This window comes from Drosophila obscura, unplaced genomic scaffold (genome assembly GCF_018151105.1).
Source record: "Drosophila obscura isolate BZ-5 IFL unplaced genomic scaffold, ASM1815110v1 contig_1, whole genome shotgun sequence".
Classification (NCBI taxonomy): domain Eukaryota; kingdom Metazoa; phylum Arthropoda; class Insecta; order Diptera; family Drosophilidae; genus Drosophila; species Drosophila obscura.
Window position 1 is genome coordinate 914459 of NW_024542679.1, and position 22250 is coordinate 936708.

A 22250-nucleotide genomic window follows, 5' to 3' on the forward strand; every position below is an offset into this window, starting at 1 on the left:
CGACGGAGGCAATGCGTGAGCGCATTGTCTTTTGACCAAAAACAGAATCGAATGCTTTATTGTGTCCATAAAAGAGCACCCCGAATGTGTTCCCAGCTTTTCTTTGTTGCTTTCTTTAACAATCATTTCCATTCTTTAAAATTCCCATTATCTTTGGTACTCACCCACTCTTTATCCCCCACCCAACGCAATCCAATTCAGTTCAGAACAAAACTGTTTTCATCACCAGAACCAGTTTTTTTTCTCACACATTGAATCAATTTTCCCCGTTCCGTTTGCCCCCCTTCCAGGCCATATATGTTAACCTGATATTTAGCTCTTTCAGCTTATCGCAAACGATTTCCGCGTGCGCCATGAATTATAATCAAATTGGAAGAGAGAGTCAAGCTGATTTATGCATTTCCTATAAGTATAGCCCATGCAGATCCCTCACTTGTGCACAACACGAGTATAACAACCCCCAACCCCCAATCGCCGCCTGAAAAGCCAAAAGGTAAACACGTCAGGAGCGACGTTCGGCACGGCTCACCCTTTGACACGCGGCCATGGGTGAAAGTACGCATCCAGTTTCTGGTTCAGGTCCAGGTCCAGGTCCTGGCACTCACAAAAACATAATCAGCTCGATTTCGTAAATCTCGACAAGCTGCTTATCTGATGAAATGTGAGCGGAGTTCCAAGGATCTCCGTCCCGTCCGTGATTAACATCTCTCGCTCATGTTCACAGAGCAGACTTCCGGCCCTCGGCCTGGGCATGGCCATGGGTCTGTCCTGCTATCCTGTCAGGCTGACAGCGAGGGCGTCAGTAGGAAACGTGCTGAACCACTCTAAGTACAGTAAAGCTCGACGCGTGCTCCTGTCACACTCCACTCTTGTTGGCAGTTCGATGGGGTGGGAGGAACAGGGATCTCCGCACTGATTGGCATCGGAAATTGAAGTGTTTTTATTAATTCCAAAGTCGACTTTTTGCACTGTCTTGCGATGATATTGCGAATGTTTCATTTCTGGTCAAGTTGCAGTTGGGGGGTGAGGTGATTTCCGCTGCTGTTTTGTTTCTTTTCTGTGGCCATAATTGAAATTCATCGCTGGCAGATTTCGTTGCCAAATTGATTGACAGCTGAGCGCGTGGAGAGATTGACGCTTATTGAATTGACTCATCCACTGATCCACTTCGCCACCCATTCATCCGTCCATCCATCCACCCACCCATCTAGAGGGTGGCACCAATCAAAATCTGACGCCGCAACTGTTGCACCAACTCGTGTGGAAGAACCGGAAGGAAGTGGAAGAAACTGTAGCACCATTTGACTCTGTAGTCACTCCAAACAATCTCCAATATACGCACTAAATTCTAAATTCTCAATTTTTCGACTTTTATACTGTATAATTCCGCAGGAAATGCCTCCCAGGCCCCAGCACCGCGATGTGGCCCAGTTTCTGAGCAAGATTCGTGACTTTTTGCTTGGCCGCAAGCACAAGACGGCCCACCGTTTCGCGGACACAATGTCGCCGCGCACTCAGCCCCAGCCGCACATTCCGTCAGGCCCGTTTCGACGTCTGTTCGGCAACTATTACTACACGAGAGATCCACGGAGGAGCGTGAAGCCGGACATTGATGTTGTCCAGGAGCGAATGAACATGATAGCAGCCAAGGCGAAGGCCAAGGCGGCAGCTCAGGCAGCGGCCAAGGCAGCTCCCGCACAGCCGGGCGTGAAGCCTCCTCCAGCCCAGCCGGCCGTGAAGCCGCCTCCACCACCAGCGCCACCAAAGGCAGCAGATGCCAAGAAAGCTGACGAGTGTGACGAGCAGAAGACCGATTCCGGCTTCAAGAATCTTCCCACACCCGGAAAGATGCATTCCTGGGAGGGACCGTCAGATTAAAGAAATTCCAAGTAATTCTGTTGAAATCTAATTGAAATGTAGAGCCACCATTCGGATGCCTGCATTAAATTCCTGTCTCCACGCGGTCTTAATTATTTAATCTTAGGCGCTTGGGGAGACGGAATGGAGCAAAGACAATCGATTCACACTGCAGCGGGTCATAAAAAATATAAATCTAATTAGATGTCCGCTTCGGGAAATCATTTATTGCACCTGCATGAAAATTTAATTAAGCGCACAAACACCCAATTATCGGAAGGACAGAGACAGGCAGGCCAAAGGGGTACGGACGGACGAACAGCCATAACAATAAATATGCGAACTTAATAACATTTAATGCCATCAAAATGTATATTTACAATTTACAATTTAAAGCGAGGCAATTTGCTGTACGTTGAGTGGATTATGGGCAATTGTTAATGATGATTGCGGGTCGATTGTTAATTGTCGTCTGTGTGTCTGCGAAAATTTATGCTGATGACTTTCGCACAACGATTTATTGATTGAAGTTTTGATGCCTTCCCCAGTCCACGTCCACGCCCCCCACTAAGGCCACGCCGCCATCATTCAAACAGAAAAGAAAACATAATCAGATTTTGTGTTTGTTATGCAAAAAAAAAAAAGAAATATCCCTCGCTCAATTTACGAGTATTGAAATTACCCTTATACTCGAATAGAGCCGGAGAGATGAGACCCAGATCGAAACGGAGGGTTGACTTTCCCCCTAACCCCCCCCCCCTCCACGCAGCTGGAGTGTCAGATTGAAAAAGGGTGTCAATTGCCTGGAAACTCGTGACGGGACAGTGGCGGGGGGCGGCTGTCAAGTCAACATGTTGCCGGGCTCTTCAGTCGCCAGCAGTTGGCGAAATATGAGACTGTAGCACACTTTTCTGCGTCTCTTATCCGCATCTACATACATATGTGGAAGTATGTGTGGAAGGATGTGCGTGGGTGCTTGAGCTGATTTGTGTTATTACCTCACAGGAATAGTATGAATATGAAATCCAACAAATTTATGTATGGCACTCCATTCTGGTCAAGATTGGCAATCAGAAATGCTAATTCCTTGGCTACAATTACGCTCAAGTGGCCAGAGAAAGTGGCCCCCGTCCTGCTTATTGGGGGAACACCACTTTAAAGAATAAATATTCCAAAAACACACACACACACAAAAACACGGGCGTGTGGTCGGGGCCCTTCCGCCGTCGTTACTACCTGGTATTTATAAAAAAAAAATTACTATCTCACCTACATGTCATCCCGTTCTCTCCACCCCCCTGGGTGTCCGCACTGAACGGGGGTGGGCGGGGAATGGGTGTCGGTGCGGGGGGGGGAAGCAACTAAAATCATTCGGCTATATATGTCCCTTTCGTGGCGTCGTGGCTCCTGCGTTAGTTTTATCGCAAGCCGCCACTTTCGTCCTGGGGGCGGGGGGCGGGGGATCCCGTGTGATTCACATGGTCAAACCAAATTTGGTGCCCACCTAGCCTGTCGGCGCTCACAAGCGGCAGACAGACAGACAGCAGCAGCTGGCTATATCGCTTGGCTATTGGATCAAGTATATATACTTTATGGGGTCGAAACGTTCCCCCGTTACACACTCACTTTTACACAATCAATATACCCTAACCTTTTTGTGGTATAAAAAAAATTATATTAATTTTGCACATGTTATCCATCACATCTAAATGTATATTTACTCTAACATGTGTTATGATATCTACTCTTTCCGCTGGTCGCACTGAACGCGGTAAAGTGTGGGCGGAGGAAAATGAGTTGTGTTGTCGTGTGCGGGGGGGAAGCAACTGAAATTATTTCTCATTCTGGCATAATTATGTCCGTCTATTCAGTTCAGCAGTCTGGTGTTGGGCTCTTACGTCTGCTGTTACTCTTAAAGCCGCCACATTTTCGTCCTTGTGGGGGCGGAGGGGGCGGGGCGAATTCAATCCTTGGCAGTGGATATCACATGAGTCTGGAAACCAATTTGGTTGCCCTAGCCTTAGTTTCTGATCGGCGCTCATCGAGCAGACAGACAGACAGACAGACAGACAGACAGCAGACAGACAGCAGCGGACAGACAGACTGGCTATTGCTCGGCTATTGAGCTATCAAGATATATATACTTTATGGGGTCGGAAACGTTTCCTTCTCTGCGTTACACACATCCACTTTTACCACAAATCTAATATACCCCTTAACTCTTTTTTGAGTACGGGTATAAAAATGATGCCCACAAAGCAAACACTTTCGCACCCCTTCAACCCCCCCACCACGGACTTGGAGTCACCAAAAAATTGCTTCGAATATGGCGACAGCTGTGCCGCAGAGTCGTAGAGTCGCAGAATGTCAACGCTCTGCTCTGCTCTCCTCTTCTCTCCACAAAATGTTTCCCAATCAGAGACGCGTAATTAAAATATGTACAAACAGACCGGAGCGTTGCGGCGGGGAAAAACTCTCATATAAGAAAACACAGAGCAGAGCAAAGCGGCCCGAGAGCTCTGCTCTGTTTGCTTTGCGTGTTTTCCTATAAAACCAAAAGCAAAACCCAAAACCAAAGCAACAAACAACAACATCAGCGGGAATCGCGTTCGGGCAATAATAACAAGAAAAACATTTGCATAAAGCAACAAACAGCCGGGAATGGGCCGATGCCGGCAATGGGGATGGGGCATGGAGAACGGGGCACAGAGACCGACCCCCGAGAGCTTCAAGCGGAAGTTAATGAGCGCTGGATGGGGCGTCTGGAGATGATTGCGTGACACGACCCAAGGGGTACGTTCAAACAACGAAAGGTCTGCGTCAAAGCCTATAAGTTAATTACGACATATCGTGCATTTAGCAGACAGCTATCGGCTGTGTTTTAATCGAAAACAAAAGTAAAAGAGAACCAAAGATCTGCCTCTTTAACTACGCCCAAAAAGATACAATTTTGATGGTGGAAAACCCTCGTGAAATTGCCTCCCATGTCCGAAACGTGTCACGCTTTCACCTCCCGCGTTCCGCTTTTGGAGGTGGAGTAGGAAAATCTAAAAATTCAAATGCTCCATGGAAAAATCACTTCATTAATGCGTCATTTGTAAGGGAAGCCGAGCCTGACCAGGACTTTGGCCATATGCAACATTGGCCCGGCGGCAACACGGAAGTTGTCTCCACGCTGGGCCCGAAACTTTGCGCCAAACTTGCCACCAACGAGTGTCGGACGCAAATGGGGACTGGGGCTGGGGCTGGGGAGCGTGTGACAGTCGTGTAAAAGTTGATTATTTTTCAGCAGGAGAGACCGGAGTGGGAGGGGCCACCTTGCCGCTGGTACAGTGAATAATGACTTTTGCCACCGTTCGTCGGGCTGCGGACTGTGGACTGCGGACTGCCGTCTAAAGACTGTGTGAGTGAGCTGCCTCCGGGCCAAGTTTACGTGCTTTTTTATCTGTCTCCCTCTCGGAATTTGGGGGAAGGTCCTTTGCTTTTGGTTTCCTTTCCACTCTGCTCCCACTCCCCACTCTCCTCTCTCACTCTGCTGTCGCAAAGTTATGCAGGCTCATTAAGTTGTTGTACAGTTTAGAGAGAGAAAATTGTCAGCTTGCTTAATTTGGCCAAGTCAGGGTGCGGGGGTTCAGCGGGGTGCATGCTGCTGGCTTTGGGGGCAAACGGAACTCGAGTATAAACAAAAGACTTCCTTGCCACGGCCCCGTCTTTTGTCCTGCCACTGGCTGGCAAGTAGCTCATGGCGAGTGTTTAATGAAATGAATTTTAAGAGAGAATTTATTATTATTTTGCCCTAAAATGAAATGAAAAGTGTTCTGCCCGAGTCGTCAGTACCCGTGCCACCGGATGCGTATTCCGAATATAATTAAGCGAGACATTACCAGAGATCCTTCAAAGGAGGAAAGTGCCAATTATGCTTATCAGAGCGGGAATATTGCCGGCACGAGGCCGAGCTCTGATGATCTATTGCATAGAAATGGAACCTAACCAAATGGGATACCAGAAGAATGGGTTATTACCTTGGCCCACCCAAAGGAAAGTGGCACTACAAATTTAAATATTTTAGCTTGGATTTAAACATTGATAGGAATAGATTTAACCCCTGACTGGAACTAAAACAAATATGAAATTTAATTTGATATGAAATATTTAATATAAATAGCGAGTTTTCCAAACAAATATATTTAAATTAAGTCCCAGAAACATATAAATAAATGTTAAATATATTAAGCAACAAATTTAATTTTTATATATATTTTAAAGTATTTTATATTCATGTAGATTAAATATATGCCGTATTAAAAATACTAAAAGATTGAAACATTTAATTTAAATATGTGTGTGTTTTTATTTTTGCTATTTTCTCTGATTTCAGATCAGAGCAGGGGCAGGGGCAGGAGTACTCTTTCTAGACCTTTTCAGAGTACGGTCTATCATAGCTAGTACTTAATATTCAAAGTCCATCGGTGGAGAGCTCTGCAGTGACTTCCAAACTATTTAGTATCTACATTAATCCACCCTCTAATTTCTATCGAATATCATCTTTCATTGGGATAAGTTCTGCCCCCTGGAACGGTGCACCGTTGACCACATCAACTTTTCTACTCTGACACAATTTCACCTTCAATTAAACTTGAGGTAATTGACAGGGAACGAAATTCCCATTCGGGTAACCACAGGATGAATGGGGAATATGGGGAAAAGTAAAAGGAATACAACCATCGAAATCCCAATCCCCCCCCCTCCACCGACTAGTCTGTGAAGAGATAAATGGCGATGCCTTAAACTGATTGTGTGGATTAAATTGCCATATTGGCGAAATTGGCAGAGACACGGCGTCACTTCATGCGACTCCCCTGTACTACATTTCGACTCTACTCCACTGCACTCCCTTTCCAGCTCTCTCTCTCTCTCTCTCGCCACTCTCCTTCGGCAAGTATCGAAAACTTATTTTTGATAAGCGCAATTATAATTGGATTTGGAGGAAGTTGCCATCGCAAGTTGCGGGCAGGTAGCACCACAAGAAGTCCTTCCTTCGATCCTTCGGAGTTGAAGATGGAGTCAGGGAATGATTAATCTACCTCGGGAGTATTTAAAAGCCAGGACAGGACTTCTCCCAGCCGAAGCGCCGAAGAAGCAAGCCAAAAGGAAAATTGGAAAATGCGTTGTTCGGGTGCGATAAAGACGTGTTGTTTGGTGTTGCTTGGGTCTCCCTCTCCCTCCGTGTTTTCTTTTTGTAAATGTTTGCTGTCAAGATAAGGACAACACAGCGTGTGGTGGCTCGTCCTCCTCCTCCTCCTCGGATAAGGGTTCTTCTCAGCGGCAGCTGGGGATAAGGAGTTTGTCAGAAGTGAAGTTTTGCGTAGCTAAGCCCATGGACGTGGACGGGGACGAGGACTTAGCAGGAGACAAATGAAGTTGTTAGCGGGTGGTGGCGCCAGTGGGAGAAAGAGAGGGAGAGACAGATGCAGTTGCTGGGGATCTTGGCTTTGATGTGCTCCCACTGCTCCAGATGACTGGTCATTCGGTCATTAATTGAGTTTAATTATTGGGGCGTTAATTAGGGGGTTGGCACAGGCATCAGTCAAGGGTGCACCAAAGTTCCGTATGGGTTGGACGACCTGGGGATCTCGAGTTGAGCCATCGTTAAAGCCAGATTAATCGATGCCTTAGCAGGTCCTGGAACTTATAGCCAAGCTTTGATTAGTTGCAGAACTGTCAAAGATGCCAGAGGATAGCCAAGGATAACCCAACCTTCCTACCCACAATGTCAATAGCTCATTAAAACTCTCCGCATAACTCAAGACGAGCCAGGGGGCATCTGGACCACACAACCCAAAATGATAGACATTTATTTGCGCCCATAATTAAACGCAGACAATGCCAGGCAGCATTTTGCGGGGGGCCTGGGCCTGGGCATGGGCCAGGGACACGCCTCCCCTGTCAAATATTTCAGCCCTGTGTTGGCAACAATTTACAAAATGCAAATGGCATCGCTTGTGCCTCCCCCTCAGACACCGCTCAGTGCCACCGCTCTTCCTGCCTCTAATGAGACTGCTGCCAAGTCAAGGCATAAATTTGTGAAACTTGTGAAATTTTTGGGTGCTTCTCAGCCTTAGCCTGGGGCGTTTGTCTGTCCATCCGTCAGAAATGCCTGCCACATGTGACTTCCTTCAGCGCCTCATTGTTGATTTTTCTAAATGGAAAACCAACAATTGACTTGGAAAATCCTGGAAGTTTTCATTCGAATGTTGCCCGTTTGATGGCAATTAAAAATTGCTAAAAGATTCTCTACCTCTACTCAGTCTGGCCGCAGCTTCTGCACCACCCCCATGGGCTGACCGAGAAAGAGATGGAGAGAGAGAGAGACCCTTTTCAAGACGACATCTCTCGCAGTCAGCGCCTATTGTTGTATGCAAATTAATGACGGCAATGATTATACCCAGTGAACGTAGAATACAGGGGTATATGTTACTTTAGCAACGTTTTGTATTTGTGTTTTTACACAAACGGCTGGTGTGAATAGAGAGAGGCAGAGGCAGATTTAGCGGAATGAGCGGTATGGAAACAGATAAAATATTATTATGCCTTAATACATTTGATGAAAAGAGCATAAACGAAATGCAATAATTATTAATAATTAATGTTTATTAATAGATAATTAATATTTATTAATAAATAAGACTTATTAATAGTTTTTATCTCGTACATTCCCAATTTTCCCATTTGTCGTGACTTTTGCATACAGTTATACCAACAAGACAGAGGAAGAGTAAGGCATTAATAGCCTACCTACTCGTTTTCTATTTTTTTTTATTTGTTAGCCCTGCAACCCTGGGCAAAGCTTATGCATTGCATTACAGCTAGAAGGGAGACAAACTAGATTTCACAACAAATAAATCCAAGGGAGGGGTATCTTTCAGTCGACATCTTCACTTGAGCATCAATACTTCTGTTTCGTGCACTGCGGAGGGTGTTGTTTCTAAGTTTTAATTGTGCCTGTCCAAGAGGTTGAAATATTGGGCTTGTTGGGCACTTACTGGGGGATTTGCGTAACTTAATAAAATAATTGAGTGAAAGAAATTGATTGAAATATTTATTTCCTATAAGTGCCACCCCGTCACTGCTGATCGTTGAGTCTTTAATTTGAATCTTTATCTCGACAGGCATTAAATTTCCCACCAGAGAGAGAGAGAGAGAGAGCGAGAGAGGCAGCAAAGTTTTTCCGAGCCCACACCCATCAATCCCCATCAGGACAGACATCCACGTCAAAGTTGCACACTGCGCTTTTATGCAGATAAATTGTCGGTTATATTCTCGCCCCCGAACCAGAACCAGATACCCAGACCCAGAGCCAGGAACCAGAACCGTTCCCTCCCCCTGAAACCTCCTGAACGTTTCGTTTGGTTGCCTTTGCTGCCGCGTCAGTTGTTTTGGGCCAGGCCAAGGGCTTAGGAGGAGGAACAGCAGAGATGGAGATGGAGCCGGACCGGATCCGAAGCCAGACCTAACCAGAGTGTCGGAGAGAGCTGCCTTTGCCTGATTGTTTCATGAAACTTTTCTGCAGCAAGGCAGGCAACTATTGTTGTTGTTGTTCCTGTTGTTGCTGTGATTTGTGCAAATTAATTTGCTTATAATTTTTACGCTTAGTTAAACACAATTTTGAGTGATTTTCACACAGAGCAAAATGCTTGGGTGCCAAAAAGTTTTCCCTCTAACTGCAGGCGGCGTTCGGCGGGCGGCACAGTGGGCCGCACAGGACTGAATAATTTTCAAAAATGTGAATATCTAACGTAATGGGAATGGGTATGGGAATTTCTATATTAAAGTTGAATCCCCATTTAAATTGGTAGAAAACCGCTGCATTGCCCCGGGTGCAACCGTGGCTTCGACCATTGGTTTCGTTAGCGACTACAACAACAACAACAACAACAAAAAGAAAAAGTAAAAACGGCACATTTAAATTTTTATTTCCGGACGGCCCACAATCGCATACAGATTTTTCCACCCGCTTGAACGTTTTTCATATTTTTATAAATTGCTATAAATTGAGATATTAATACGATACGCGACAAAACTCACAGGATCCGGGCAGGGCACAGCTCCAATTGCTGCTGCTGCTGATGCCGCTGCTGGTGTTGTTGGTCGGTTCGCTGATTCCACTCCGATTCGATGCGAACATGTGGCAAAAATCGTCGAGACATTAAAAAATTGTGTGCGCGCAAGTGTGGCACAAACAAAATGTTCAGTTATTTGTATAAAATGCGTTGCGACAACTTTTTGCGCGCAAGCAGGGGCAACATTTGGCCGTAAAGAGTTGGGCCCAGCTCCCCCCATTAATGATGAAGTTTGGCCCCCACAGCAGTCTGCTCTTTAAGCTGAAATTTAAACAAGACACTGGGGGGACAGCAGACTGCAGTAAATGTGGTCCTGCGACCTGTCTGTCTGCAGCTTAAGTATTCCATGCACACACACACACACGCACATCGTTCGTTTCTCTGCACACATTTCGTCAGTTGCTTCAATTGGACTGATTTAATTGAATCAGTTTGGTCCGTCTAGTACGAGTAGTACTACTGTGCCCGCCTCTCTATGGCCTCTGTGTCTTGTCAATTTACTAAACCCTCACCCCATTCTCCATTCTCCCTGCTGTGTTGTTTCGGGTCTACTCTAGACTCTCCCTTTTCCTTCTTCTGTGCAGATTCCTTCTGCTTCTTTTTTTGTGCACACGTTTGCGTGCCATGCACGGCATAAAAATTTTGACACAAAGGCCGTTCGTTGCACAGACCTCACTCTCGGGTTGTCTGTGCATTTGTTTGTGTGGCAGAGACGTGTTGAGGTCGTTGTCATGCACTGATTTTGTATGCAGCAGCCATGACAATCTTCCAGTCCTTCAGTTTAGATCAATTGAAGATCCATTTTCAAATCAATTTCCCATCTTTGACTACATTTGCTTTGTGCCATTTTCTATTTTGCAATCCCCAAACTAAATACCTTTCGACCTCACTGAACTCATGCACAACTTTCGCTGAGCCATGATAAATACGAGCAAAATAGTTTTGTGGAAAACTTTCCCCTGGTCATCGAATCGCATCGCATCTAATCCCATCCGATTCCTTACTCTAAATGCGAGTATAAATAATGCTAAATAAATTACCACACGCATAGAAAAACAATCATTACACTTGTGAGCCAAAGAAAAACCAATTTCGATTAGGAAGGCAACAAAAGTGAAACTAAATTTTATTCCATTCATAAAGCAAATGAGTGGCGCGGTGTCTGGCAGGAGGCAACCCCCCTCGGTCGCAACTCAGTTGCGAGGCCTAGGCACGTATGAGATTTCTTATTTACGATAAAGAGACACACAAAAAATAGCAAAATAGCAAAAACAAAGAAAAGAAACTGCCTTTACCCACCCCCCTCTGTAATTCCACTTTTCCGTAGAGCCAGTCAGGCAGAAAAAAGGCAGACAACGGCAGAGACAAAATACGAGAAACGGGGAATGGGGAACGGGGGCCGGGGGCCACCAGTAAAAAGGCCAAATATTGAATTGTGCGTAATTTACGATAAAAAGGGGAAAATTGGAAAAGTTTTACCAGTCTCAGACTGGGGGATGGGGATGGGTTTTCTTTATTTATGTAGTTCGTGTCGAGGGGCTACCAGATGCACGTGTCCCGCCCGCAGACGGAGACAAGGCGTGGCCTTAGGCCTCAATGGGAGGAGACACATCGCACAATCATGTAAATAAAAATTCTGATTGCCCGAATCGAGGCGAAGGACCTGTGCTCCATGCATGCGAATGTGTGTGTGTGTGTGTGTGTGTCTGTGTCTCCAGAACCAATTGAGGCATTTTTATTAAATATTACAAGTAGATAAATAAATTAGACTAGGACTAGGCAGCGTTGCCTGGAAATGTTTATTGGGCCCCAAGTGCAGGGGGGATCCAAGGAGGAGGAATGCTGGGAAGATGGAAGAGAACATTCAGCATTTATTGTCGGTTGTATTTCTGCCATTCCATACAGAAATCGGTCACACCTTCCCCCTTGTTGTGTGCCACTTAGGAATAATAAAGAATGAGCAGCCATTGCACTTTTTGGTACATTTACTGAAATTTAAACGCTGTCAACAATTTTCATCGGCTGCTCTCTGTCCCATCTATCCCACTGCCCCTCTATTCCACGGAGCTCTGTGCGACATGTCGTATGCGTGATAATGTGAATTTATGCCTTAATTGCAAAGTCCTTTACAGCGGATATTTCGATGGGAAAAATACCACTACGCCCACGCCACGCCTTGTGCCCCGCCACAATGAACTGCAGCTGTTTCGACGGGGCCCATTAAATCGCATTTGGTTAGCCGATTGTGGGCTCCGTAGGCAGTGCAGTCCACTCCAGTCCTACTACCACCACCACCCCACCCGACTATTGCCATAAAAACATTTATGTAATTGCTGTTATCGACAGCAACGGGCTCTGGAAAATGGCCTCGTGGCCGCATCTCGGATCCGGCAATGGCCGTTAACGGGCCTTTAATACACTTTTGATTGGATTGTCGCACAAGTTAATTGAACCGCGCAGCAGCAGAAGCAGCAGCCTGCATCGTTGAGGATGCGAATGAGGACAACAGCAAAACAAAATTTTTGGGGCCAGTCAACACGCCTAGCCTAAGCCACTGGCCAGTGGCGTTTTTAGTCTGGCCAACACAACACACAAAAACTGGTGGCAATTAATTTTGAAACTAGTTGGCAGGACATCATCTCCCGCATCCCCATACTACAGTGAAGGCTCGCTCAATGGTGCTGCCAATTCATGCCGATTCATGGGAGCTCATTAGGCGGCAGACTGGCCAACCCGACCCCCCTCCCAAACAGTATTCAGCATTTTCCTTTGTTCGATTCTATCGCCTCTTTCCATGAACCCTCTAAATGTTTCCTCAGCTTGTTAGTGCAACTTTTCCCGACGTCTGTCTGGATGTCTGTCTGTATCTGTATTTCGTTCGTTCTCGGCTCATTTTTTTAATGCTTGAACGCACTTTTATCTTTTGTTGTCCGTTGTCCGGGTAGCTCTGGCAAATTGTTTGAGAATGACCCGCGTAAATTCGCCTTCTACTTGATTTACTGTAAATTGTATTGTGTGGCAGAGATTTGGTTTGGGGCCCGGCCAATCCCATAAAGAATTACCGGATTACGAGTATTGAGTGTAGAAATGTGCCCGACATGTATATAAATTGATTGATCCGAAGGCCGGGTCTAAGCTTTGCATTTGTGGGTGACTCGAAGGTTCTGTTCTGCACACGAGTGGTCCGGTTTCAAATAGCCAGCCATTTGGCATGTGTCCTGGCCAGAACTACCAGGTAACTTACCCTTCTGATAACTCATCATTGCAAATTAGTGACGCATATATGTCGGACGCGGGGGGCGGGATGAGAGCCCAGCGATTCAATGAAGCAGCGCAACAACCACCAGCAGAGAGACCTGAAAGAGGAAGGGAATGAATGATCAGCAATCGGATTGGCGTTTGACGATTGAGTTGTTATGTATATGTTGATGATATACGAGTACATATATATATTCCTGCAATGCAATCAGCATAATTAAGGGCACATCGGAGTCATACGCCTTCGTCTTGGTGTTTTGCCACTTTAGCACATTTTTCGACGACTACTTGAGGCAGTTAAAAAACCTTTTTGCATTCGTTTGTTTGACTTCTCCTCATCCAGCCAGCAAAAAGATGGCAGTAGCAGCAGTAGCAGCAGCAGCAGCATTCTAGATGGTATGTGTACTTAGAACTGAGAACCCGCATCCCAGAAGCCCAGTCCAAGAAACAGCCGAAGACGTTCTAGTGGCAGAAGGCAAAGAACGAGCCATCCACCGGGTAAACAATCTCAAGTTTTGTTGGCGTTAGTTTTGTAAATTGCAGGATGCAACATTTTCATTAAATTAAGTCAAATAGCAAACAAGTAGATAGAAGCGGAGCACCTGCAACGGCAACGGCAACGGCACGGGTAAACAATCAGGACAGGCTGGCTGGCTGGCTCTTCCCTGAGAGTCCTGTCAACAATAACCGTAAACGGTAAACTGTAAACTGAAAATCGGGCAAGCAGCCTGAGCATTAACGAAATTGCAGCCCAAAGAGGCACCACTTCCCATCTCGAGAGAGTGAACTTTGCGTAGGAAGTGAAGTTGTCATAAGCTGGAGAGAGGATTGCCATAGCGTTGCCAGGCGATGGATTTTGAATGCAATCCCTAAATAATGATCCAAAACGATGTAAAATGATACATCAATTGTGGTTGTGCCACCGATTAATCGCTTCTCTGGCTCATAATACTCGTACTCTCCTCCAGCCCTCACCGCAAACGTCAGCTGAAACTGACAGCGTGTCCTTAGAGCTGCAGTTGGCAGTGGCCTCATCGTGGCTGCACATTTTTGCCTGGCTTGACAAAAGTCAAGAGCTCCCCAGCCAAAGTGGAAGCTGAAGGGTGGAGCTGGGCTGGCTCCTGCTCGGCATAACATTAATTAAGTTTGTAACGACAAATGCCAACACGACACGAGACATACACACAAATCAGACCAACTCCCATGCAAATGCAAAGCGACAACAGCAGCAACAACAGCAACAACAGCAACAACGTGCTCAAAGGATTTGCCAGCAATCCTGGCAAAAAGACGGGAGAGGAAGAGCGGCGTCGTGTGCAGTGGCGGTGCCAGTGCCGGTGCCAGTGCTGGTGCCGACGTCTGCTTGAATGTCATGACGATGTTAATTTTATAAACTCTTCAGTTTTTAGACCTCCCCCACCTATCGTCTCTCGCCACAGCTGCAGCTGCAGCAACAGCTACAGCTTAAACTATTCCCGTTGTTATGGTACCCTGCAGAGCAGGGTATAATGGAGCCATTCCTGTTGCCTGTAACTGCAAATAGAGAGACGTTCTGCAGTGTATTCGAAGGCCGAAGCTAGCGGTTCCCGACTCTGGCTGCGTGTTTGTGTCCACGCTAGTTAACGCCTGCGGTGGGTTTGTCTCTGCCCTGTGACGGATTTGATGTGCGTTTGCTCCTTCTGCCCTGCATATATATATATACATACATGTATGTATGTGTCTTTCTGTCTGTCTGTCTGTCTGTATCTGTGTTTGTGTTTGTGCTGTTGCTGTCTCGTTAACAGGATTTGAGGAGTCGCTTTAGCTGTCGCCTCCGTTCGCTGCTTTAAAAACTGCACCAAAATGTGGACTTGAATCTCTTTTTCCCATACTTTTTCTGGGCTCTGCCGCTGTGTGCCCCGCCTTTGTCTGCACATGGCTCTGATTTATTTAAATTTTCCCAGCCACGTGCAACATTTTTCTATTTATTTGACGCGCCGCTTCTACCCACATGGCAAAATGCTGCAAAACTCGAGAAGCCAGCGAAACGTATCCCCAGCAATTGAGGCCCCCCAACAGAAGGTTGGCTCCTTCTGAGGCAGGAAACGCCGACTTTGCTTTGTGCAACAGCGCGTGAATCGGTATATGGGAGGTAAAAATGCAATGTCTAGGCAAACACACTGAAAAATAAAGGTTCAGAGTATACTATATACTCGTTTACTTAAATGGTAAGGTTGGGGCTACAGAAGAAGCAGCATTTTATTTGTTTATAGCACAGAAAGCGCCGTGCAAAAGTGCAACGCAGCTGCCGGCTAAAAGAAGCGAGGGAAGAGCCTGGATTTTTAGGACCTGCCTCATTGTGAAAATGGGGCGTAGAAAAAATGTCTATTGTGTGTCTTGCTCTGTCTGTCTGTATGTCTGTGTGTGTCGCACACATGTGTGTGTCTTTGGGGTCCTTGTATACAGTTTTTCTTGCCGTAAATTGTGTAAAAAGTGAAAAGAATTTGTTGCGCTTTTGCCCCGAGGGGAAAATGCAATGGAAAAGTATTGCCATTCCATTGAGTTTTTTTTTTTTATCCTAAAGGGGGACTTGGTGTGGAATAGTACTTATTGAAATCTAGAGTGTATCATTGAGTGAATTCATTTAATCGAGAAGCTAGTATTTTTTTTTTGCTTAAAAATAATTTCAATTCTGGGAAAAATTAGTCCGTTTATGTAGTAATATTTTTTGTAATAAAGTTTTAAGAACGCAGAAAAGTCGAAACAAATTAGTTTCTCCAAGTATAATTTTTTGTATTACTTTAAAAATATGTAACGTCGTTTAAGGTATCATAAATGATCAAAAATTTGGAATACCTATTTCTTGAATATATGTATGTAGGACTTGTTATACTTTGAATTAATGAAATTTTATTTATTTTTTCCTTCTTGTCATATCATATCATTTCACTCGAACTCCATTGACATAGCTGCCTGTTGGAATATTATTTTCCACAATTATTGATCATATTTACAGTGTTTCATAATCCGCAATCATATTTGCTCAACTATTTGCATACATTTGCCTTTGTTTGGCCTGCTGCTGCTCTCAATCTGCACCGGATGCCCGCCATTCCGCCATCCGAGAGCGAAGTGCTCGTACATCATTTAAATGGCAACTTTAAAATGTTTGCCAAACGCTTCATCGTAGTTGTAACGGGAGTTTACGGGCCAGCAGCTAACCAAACACACTCACACACTAGCGCATACACACACGCAGGACCACACTCACCCCCCCACACCCCCACACACACACACACAGCAGCCTCCATCTGTGTCTGTTTCTATTTGCGCTCGTAAACCCACCGACTGGCAGGCACACGCTGAAAAGCATTCTACTTTTTTCTTTGCCGCGACTCTGTTGCAGGCGCGAAGAGATATGCCACCAAAGCAGAGGGAAGCAAAGCAAGATGCAGGGGCAAAGCGAGTGGCAGTGGCAAGTTCAGCATTCGACAGACAGCCGCCCATAGAGAGGAGAGACTTTTGTGCTCATTACTGTGGCAAATTTTTTGTTGCATGCTCCCGTTGGATTTTAATTAAAATTAATTACATTAAGTGCAGCAAGCAAACAACAAACATCAGTAGTAGCAGCAATCCGCGAAGCAATCGCCGGCCGCGAAAATGAGAATCTAAAAAAGCGGGCGTCCGCGCTTTCTCTAGGAAAATGGAGAGAAATGGAAATGGCTATGGCAATGGAATGAGCTTTAATGCGCTTTAAGCGGCGCTCTGCTTTTATGTGGCCGCCAGCCGTAAGATGTTTTTCCATGCCATTTTTGCGCACATTTTCTGACACACATGCGAGAGCATTCGGTCAAATGGTAATTTCTTTTTTCACAAAGCATTTCATTTCATTTGATGTTCATTATGCCCGGTACTTGGAGGGCATGCTGCATTTTTGTTTCTCAAAAACCGTAAGTCCTATAGGCAGAGTGTGGAAAAAGAATTCAAGCCTGTCTTTCCCTTCACAACAAATTACCTTGAACATGCGAAAAAACACATGTAGTAATATACTTTACTGTTTACTGGGTATCTTGTTGTCGAGGCACTTATGAATAGATTTATCTCTGTTTTTTTCCCCCTGAAAATGTATACATATATTTTTTTTTGACTGCCTAATCGAGGCGTTGGCCAGTGTTGCATTCGGCAGTAGAAAAAATGAACACAAAAAGAAAGTATAGAAAGCATAGAACACACACACATGTTATTCAGCAGTGACCTGCATTCCGAATGAATGCTTTAATTTTCAGCAGCTTATGCAAAGTATATCTCATCTTATCAGAACCCTCTCCGCATGCCTCTGCTTCATCACAGATTTATCAACCCACCACGGCATCCCCACTCTGTTAAAAGTATAAAAAGTTTTCAACTAAACTTCAGCTGACAACAAAATGGAAAATACAACAAATTGTTCAAGTGTTGGGTCCGAGCAACCCCCACTACCCCACCACCCACTAGCCCTCTCCCGCTGTCACTCTCTGGCCAGAACTTTTAAGCAACATCATAAAATACAACAATTGACAACATTTTTATTGTGTATTTCGTATCCATCGTTTTTTTTTTTTCGGAGAATATTTTTCTGAGCAATTAAATGTTGCCACTCGGCAGCAGCAGCAACAGCAGCAGGGGCAGCAACAGCAAAAGTTGCGCATAGAAAAGTTGCCCCAACGGAAAGTTGGAACAAAAAAAAAATACGTCAGGCGGAAGGAGTAGGAAAAAGTAACGGCAAAAAAATCGAAGCCGAAATCCCACCCCAAACAGGGGGAAAGTGGGAGTCTCTCTCTCTCTCTTACTCTCTCTCCCCGATCCAAAAACCAACAGCAAATGACAATAAAAATAAGCCAAAGGGAAACATTCTGTAATACCAGCGAAGAAAATCATAAATAAAACGCATGTAATCCACGATTGAGTGCTCAAGTTGATGCCAGTGCCAGTGCCAGGGCCCGGAACACGATAAGGGGCCATCCCCCAAGGGGGAAATATTTACATTTGTGGCTGATGCGGTTGCCATATTGAAAAGTCATCAATCATTTGGCCTGGCAGAATCAGCGGACTGAAAAATTTGTCAGTTTGGCAGAAATCGCGGAGGCTTGAAGCCTGACAACAGGATGGCCCCCCAACCCCCTCCCATCATTCGGTTTCAGGGGTCCACAAGTGCAGGCAAATGACTCAATTTGCAGACAACTTTAAGAGCCTTTAAGTGGAGGTGGTTTTTGGAGTGATGTAGCGAAGGTTTTGCTCCTGCTCCGGCTCCAGCCCGGCCAACAAAAAACGAGCAGTCAGAGCTGAAATGAATGGCTGAATAGATAGAAACACCAGGGAAGAAGTGGCGGCCATAGAGCAAAAGTTTACATAACATTAAACAAAGCGCACAATGGCACGAAACGGCAGACTTGAGGGCCTCTGTCCCTGCCCTGCTGATGAGTGCGAATGGACAGACAGAGACAGTCGGCAGCGCAGGGCAGGGCAGGGCAAGAAAAGAAAATTTGTTTAGACTTTCTGGCCCGAACCACACTCCTGTCCCCGCATACTCCGTCTCTGGCCAAGTCAAACAAAAACGAGTTGCGCATAATGAAGCACAAATGCACAAAGGACTCCAAGGACTTAAGTGCGGGCGACCAGGGCTAGGGGGCTAGGCTACATTTTACACAATAAATGTGGCCAAAAGGCTCTCTCGAGTTGTTCTTTAGGCGGAGTCCAAGCACGACTCGAGTACGAATCTATGCCAAATTATCGGCCGGCAACCCTGGCAACCCTGGCTACCCTGGCAGCCGCACAACTTTAACGCTGAGTTTCACTTTCGTGGGCAACTTGTAAGAAATTATTTCATTAACAACTCCAATTGGCAGTCGGTTAGCGGTGGAAGTTTTCCACCAATACGTAAGTAGTTTTCCCAGCTGAAGTTTTCCGTTTCGGTGAAGTTTGTTTTTGCTGGAATTTTATTTGCAGCAAATGTTATAATCGTGTTAGTAGCCAAAAGTTGTGGATAACGGATAGGGGATAGGGGATTGGGGATTGCGGATCTCGGATTTCGGCTAACTGTTTGCCAATGAGTGAACTGCAATGCTCTAATTGTGTGGGGGGGGTAAACTCAGACCAAAGTCTCATCTGAGAATCTTCTTCCCACACACCCAGAGAGACAACCTGCAACTCTTTATGGGTCTCGGCCCCAATTTGCATAGTTTGTGTGTGTGTGTGTGCCACTCGTACAACCATTTCAAGTCTAATCCCTCTTTATGGCCGACTGAGCCATAAACTGTGCGCACTTAATATGAAACATGCTTAAATGCGATTCCCTTTTCCACGGGGGCGGCCCATAAATAAATTATGAAAAACGCTTAACTACTTTCGACAGCTTATAAACGCCTACGGAATGCGAGGCCCGGACCCGGACGCCCGCAACTATTTATGTACGTGTGCACGAGTATCTGTATGTGTGTCCTGGGTGTTGATTTACAGTGGCATATTCCTAAGACGGAGACGGAGACGGCGGCTCTTTCTCGACGAAGCGTCGTTTGGGACTGCGGTTGCTCGTAAAGCAATTCATTTCCCTTATGCATTTTATAGTACAAAGTACAAGGATGTGTGCACGCCAGAGAAGGCAAAGCCAAAGGCAGTCACGAAGCCAGAGCATGGCAGAGGCAGGGGGCAGTGCTGAGTAGGGCGGGACGAGACGGGACAGGACAGGTGGAAAACGTCTGAAAATGGCGCAACGGAAGCGCTTTTCAATGAAATTTATGACGCATGGAAACATTAGACGATCGTTGACGTTTACAAGTCCGCGAACGTTGGAGCCTGACCTGACCCGCCGACCCTTGCCTCCCCTTCCAGACCACCTCCTGCAAATGCCCTGACACCCGAGCAATTTATGAGCTTAAGAAAGTTGTGCGCTGTCTGTTTGGGCCTTTCAGCCGCTAATTTTCCTTCCCTTTCGCTTGCTTACGAAAGAATTTCAATTAAATATAATTTATGTGGCCCCGAAATTGTTGTCAACGTTGGTTGATGTGACGACACACAGAAGGCACAGGAGCAAAGTGTGCTGCACCTTGGACGCCAAAATCGAGTTGAAGTCCGGACAACCCGGAACCAAAAAAAATGGAAGAAAGCAGATTGTTCAAAAAAAAAAAACACGCATAAAATATCGATAAAAACACAAGATATTTCAAGCTAAACTGAAAGAGAAATCTGTCACACGTTGAGTCGACATTTAATTGTGGGAAAGTTGTTTTTCAAATAAGCAAAAAAAAAACTCAGTTAGCACTGGGATTCAATTCAGTCCAGAGCTAGATCCATAGTCGAATTCTGGCATAAAATATATTTACTGGCAGGCGGAAAACAGCCCCAACATAATGAAAGGCATGTCAAAGTCAAGCTCGCAGGAGCAGAAATCGAAGATAATGGTGCCCCCTGGATTTTGGCCGGAGCAAATCGAGCGGTGTGCTGTGCCCCAGAACCAGATCAAGACTTTGGTCCAGGAAAGCGGCATCAAGCCGACCACGCCGCTGTCGCTACAATCAAAGCTAAGCTCGCAAGGCTTCGGCCCAATATACATGGAGCCGGAAGTAACCCTAAGCGAATCAGAACGAAGTTTCTGCAGCATTTTCAATGCAGGGCGCCAGCACAGACTGCATCCGACTAGCAAGCTCTGGGTCCCACCCCGTTCCCATAGATCCAAAAGGGAGAAGACACAGAAATACGCGGAAACAGCAGAGCCATCGGATACCACTGGCAACTGTTACGTAGTGTGGCAGCTCCAAACGATGTCATGCGCCAAAAGCCAGATGAAGAAAGCTAAGTGCCAGCTGGGTGAGTTTTCCACTTGCGCGGGAGTCCAGAATCAATCGAATCCATCCGTTTCAGCTGCCCATGATGTCATGCTGTTGGCGATCTGCAATTACTGGTTCGATGACCTGGAGATACGGATCGAGTCCGAGGTGCTTCACGTCGATCGGTTTCTGTTCTCGCATTTCGCCAAGAACTTTCGTGACTGCAGAGACTGCGACCTGCAGATTCCCTTGGAGAATGTGGACATGTGCCTGCTGCGCAAAATCTACGACTGGATGCTCGGGAATGAGCAGGGCATTCGGATCAACAGACAGCTGATACCCTTCTTCCAGGCAGCCAAGTTCCTGGGCATCGACGAGCTGCTCGACCAGTTCTGGGCCGTGTTCAGTCGGAACCCCGTCGGCGGCGTCTGGGAGCAGAATGCCATCGACACCTATCTGTCGGCCCGCACCCATCACTGCGAGCAAATGATGATCATGATGCTGTCCCGTGTCCGCAAGGGCTTCCTGCCATGGGTTGCCTCGCGGGAGTTCCTCGAGCTGGATGCCCAGCAGCTGGTCTTCCTGCTGCGCTTGAAAACGATCTGCGTGAATGGCGAGGAGGAGGTCTTCTTCGCCTGCCTCCTCTGGCTGGAGCACGCGTGGCAGGAGCGCCAGCAATACGTCTCCCAATTGATGTCCAACATGCACTTCTGCCTTCTCCCGGCCTGGCTGCTGCGCACTGTCGAGACTCAGTGCGAGAACCAGATGCTCGCTGAGGTTTTCAAGTCCCCAGACTTCCAGGACTGGCTCTTTGAGCAGATCAGGGACGCTCTATCGATCTCCGTCAGCATGGAGTCGGCTCGGTACGCCACTATATTCAAAACGCCAAATATCGGGGAGCTCGAACGCTCGTGGGTCTACTGCGGGGACGTGCCCCACCACCACGATAGCCAATGCCCGAACTATCGACAGCTCAGCTACCGCACCTTTAAGCTGTTCCTGCAGCGCCTGCAGCAGCAGCCCGACACCTACATGAAGAGCCTCAAGTGCATACAAAACAGGGCCTGGCACAGCTTTCGCTGCTGTCGCGATGTCCTCAAAACTTCAAAACAAAGCTTACCCAGATAAATAATAAAAACATACGTACATCGGGGAACAGCTGTTGGCCCATTTTATTGGAGGATTTTTCTCTGCCATTGGAAGACGAGCGTAGCGAGCTTCTGCAGCCTCTCCT

The 22250-nt window shown here is 46.2% G+C and overlaps 3 protein-coding genes across 3 annotated transcripts in view; 2 read left to right on the plus strand and 1 right to left on the minus strand.

The window, feature by feature from the left end:
• Nucleotides 1-22250, minus strand: part of LOC111072263 (mediator of RNA polymerase II transcription subunit 15) — a 56689-nt gene that overhangs the window by 26028 nt on the left and 8411 nt on the right. The window contains exon 2 of the mRNA XM_022364002.2: nt 13222-13333. Coding sequence (XP_022219694.2) covers nt 13222-13240 — 19 coding nt within the window. The 5' untranslated portion in view covers nt 13241-13333. The remainder of the gene's footprint in view (nt 1-13221; nt 13334-22250) is intronic.
• On the plus strand, nt 1305-1959 carry LOC111072262 (NADH dehydrogenase [ubiquinone] 1 alpha subcomplex subunit 7). Its single transcript, XM_022364000.2, has one exon. It carries the CDS (start codon nt 1396-1398, stop codon nt 1876-1878), a length of 483 nt encoding a protein of 160 aa, XP_022219692.2. The 5' UTR covers nt 1305-1395; the 3' UTR covers nt 1879-1959.
• Nucleotides 20380-22166, plus strand: LOC111072251. Its single transcript, XM_022363987.2, has 2 exons — nt 20380-21056; nt 21111-22166. The coding sequence occupies exons 1-2, from the start codon at nt 20600-20602 to the stop codon at nt 22142-22144; spliced, it is 1491 nt and encodes a 496-aa protein (XP_022219679.2). The 5' UTR covers nt 20380-20599; the 3' UTR covers nt 22145-22166.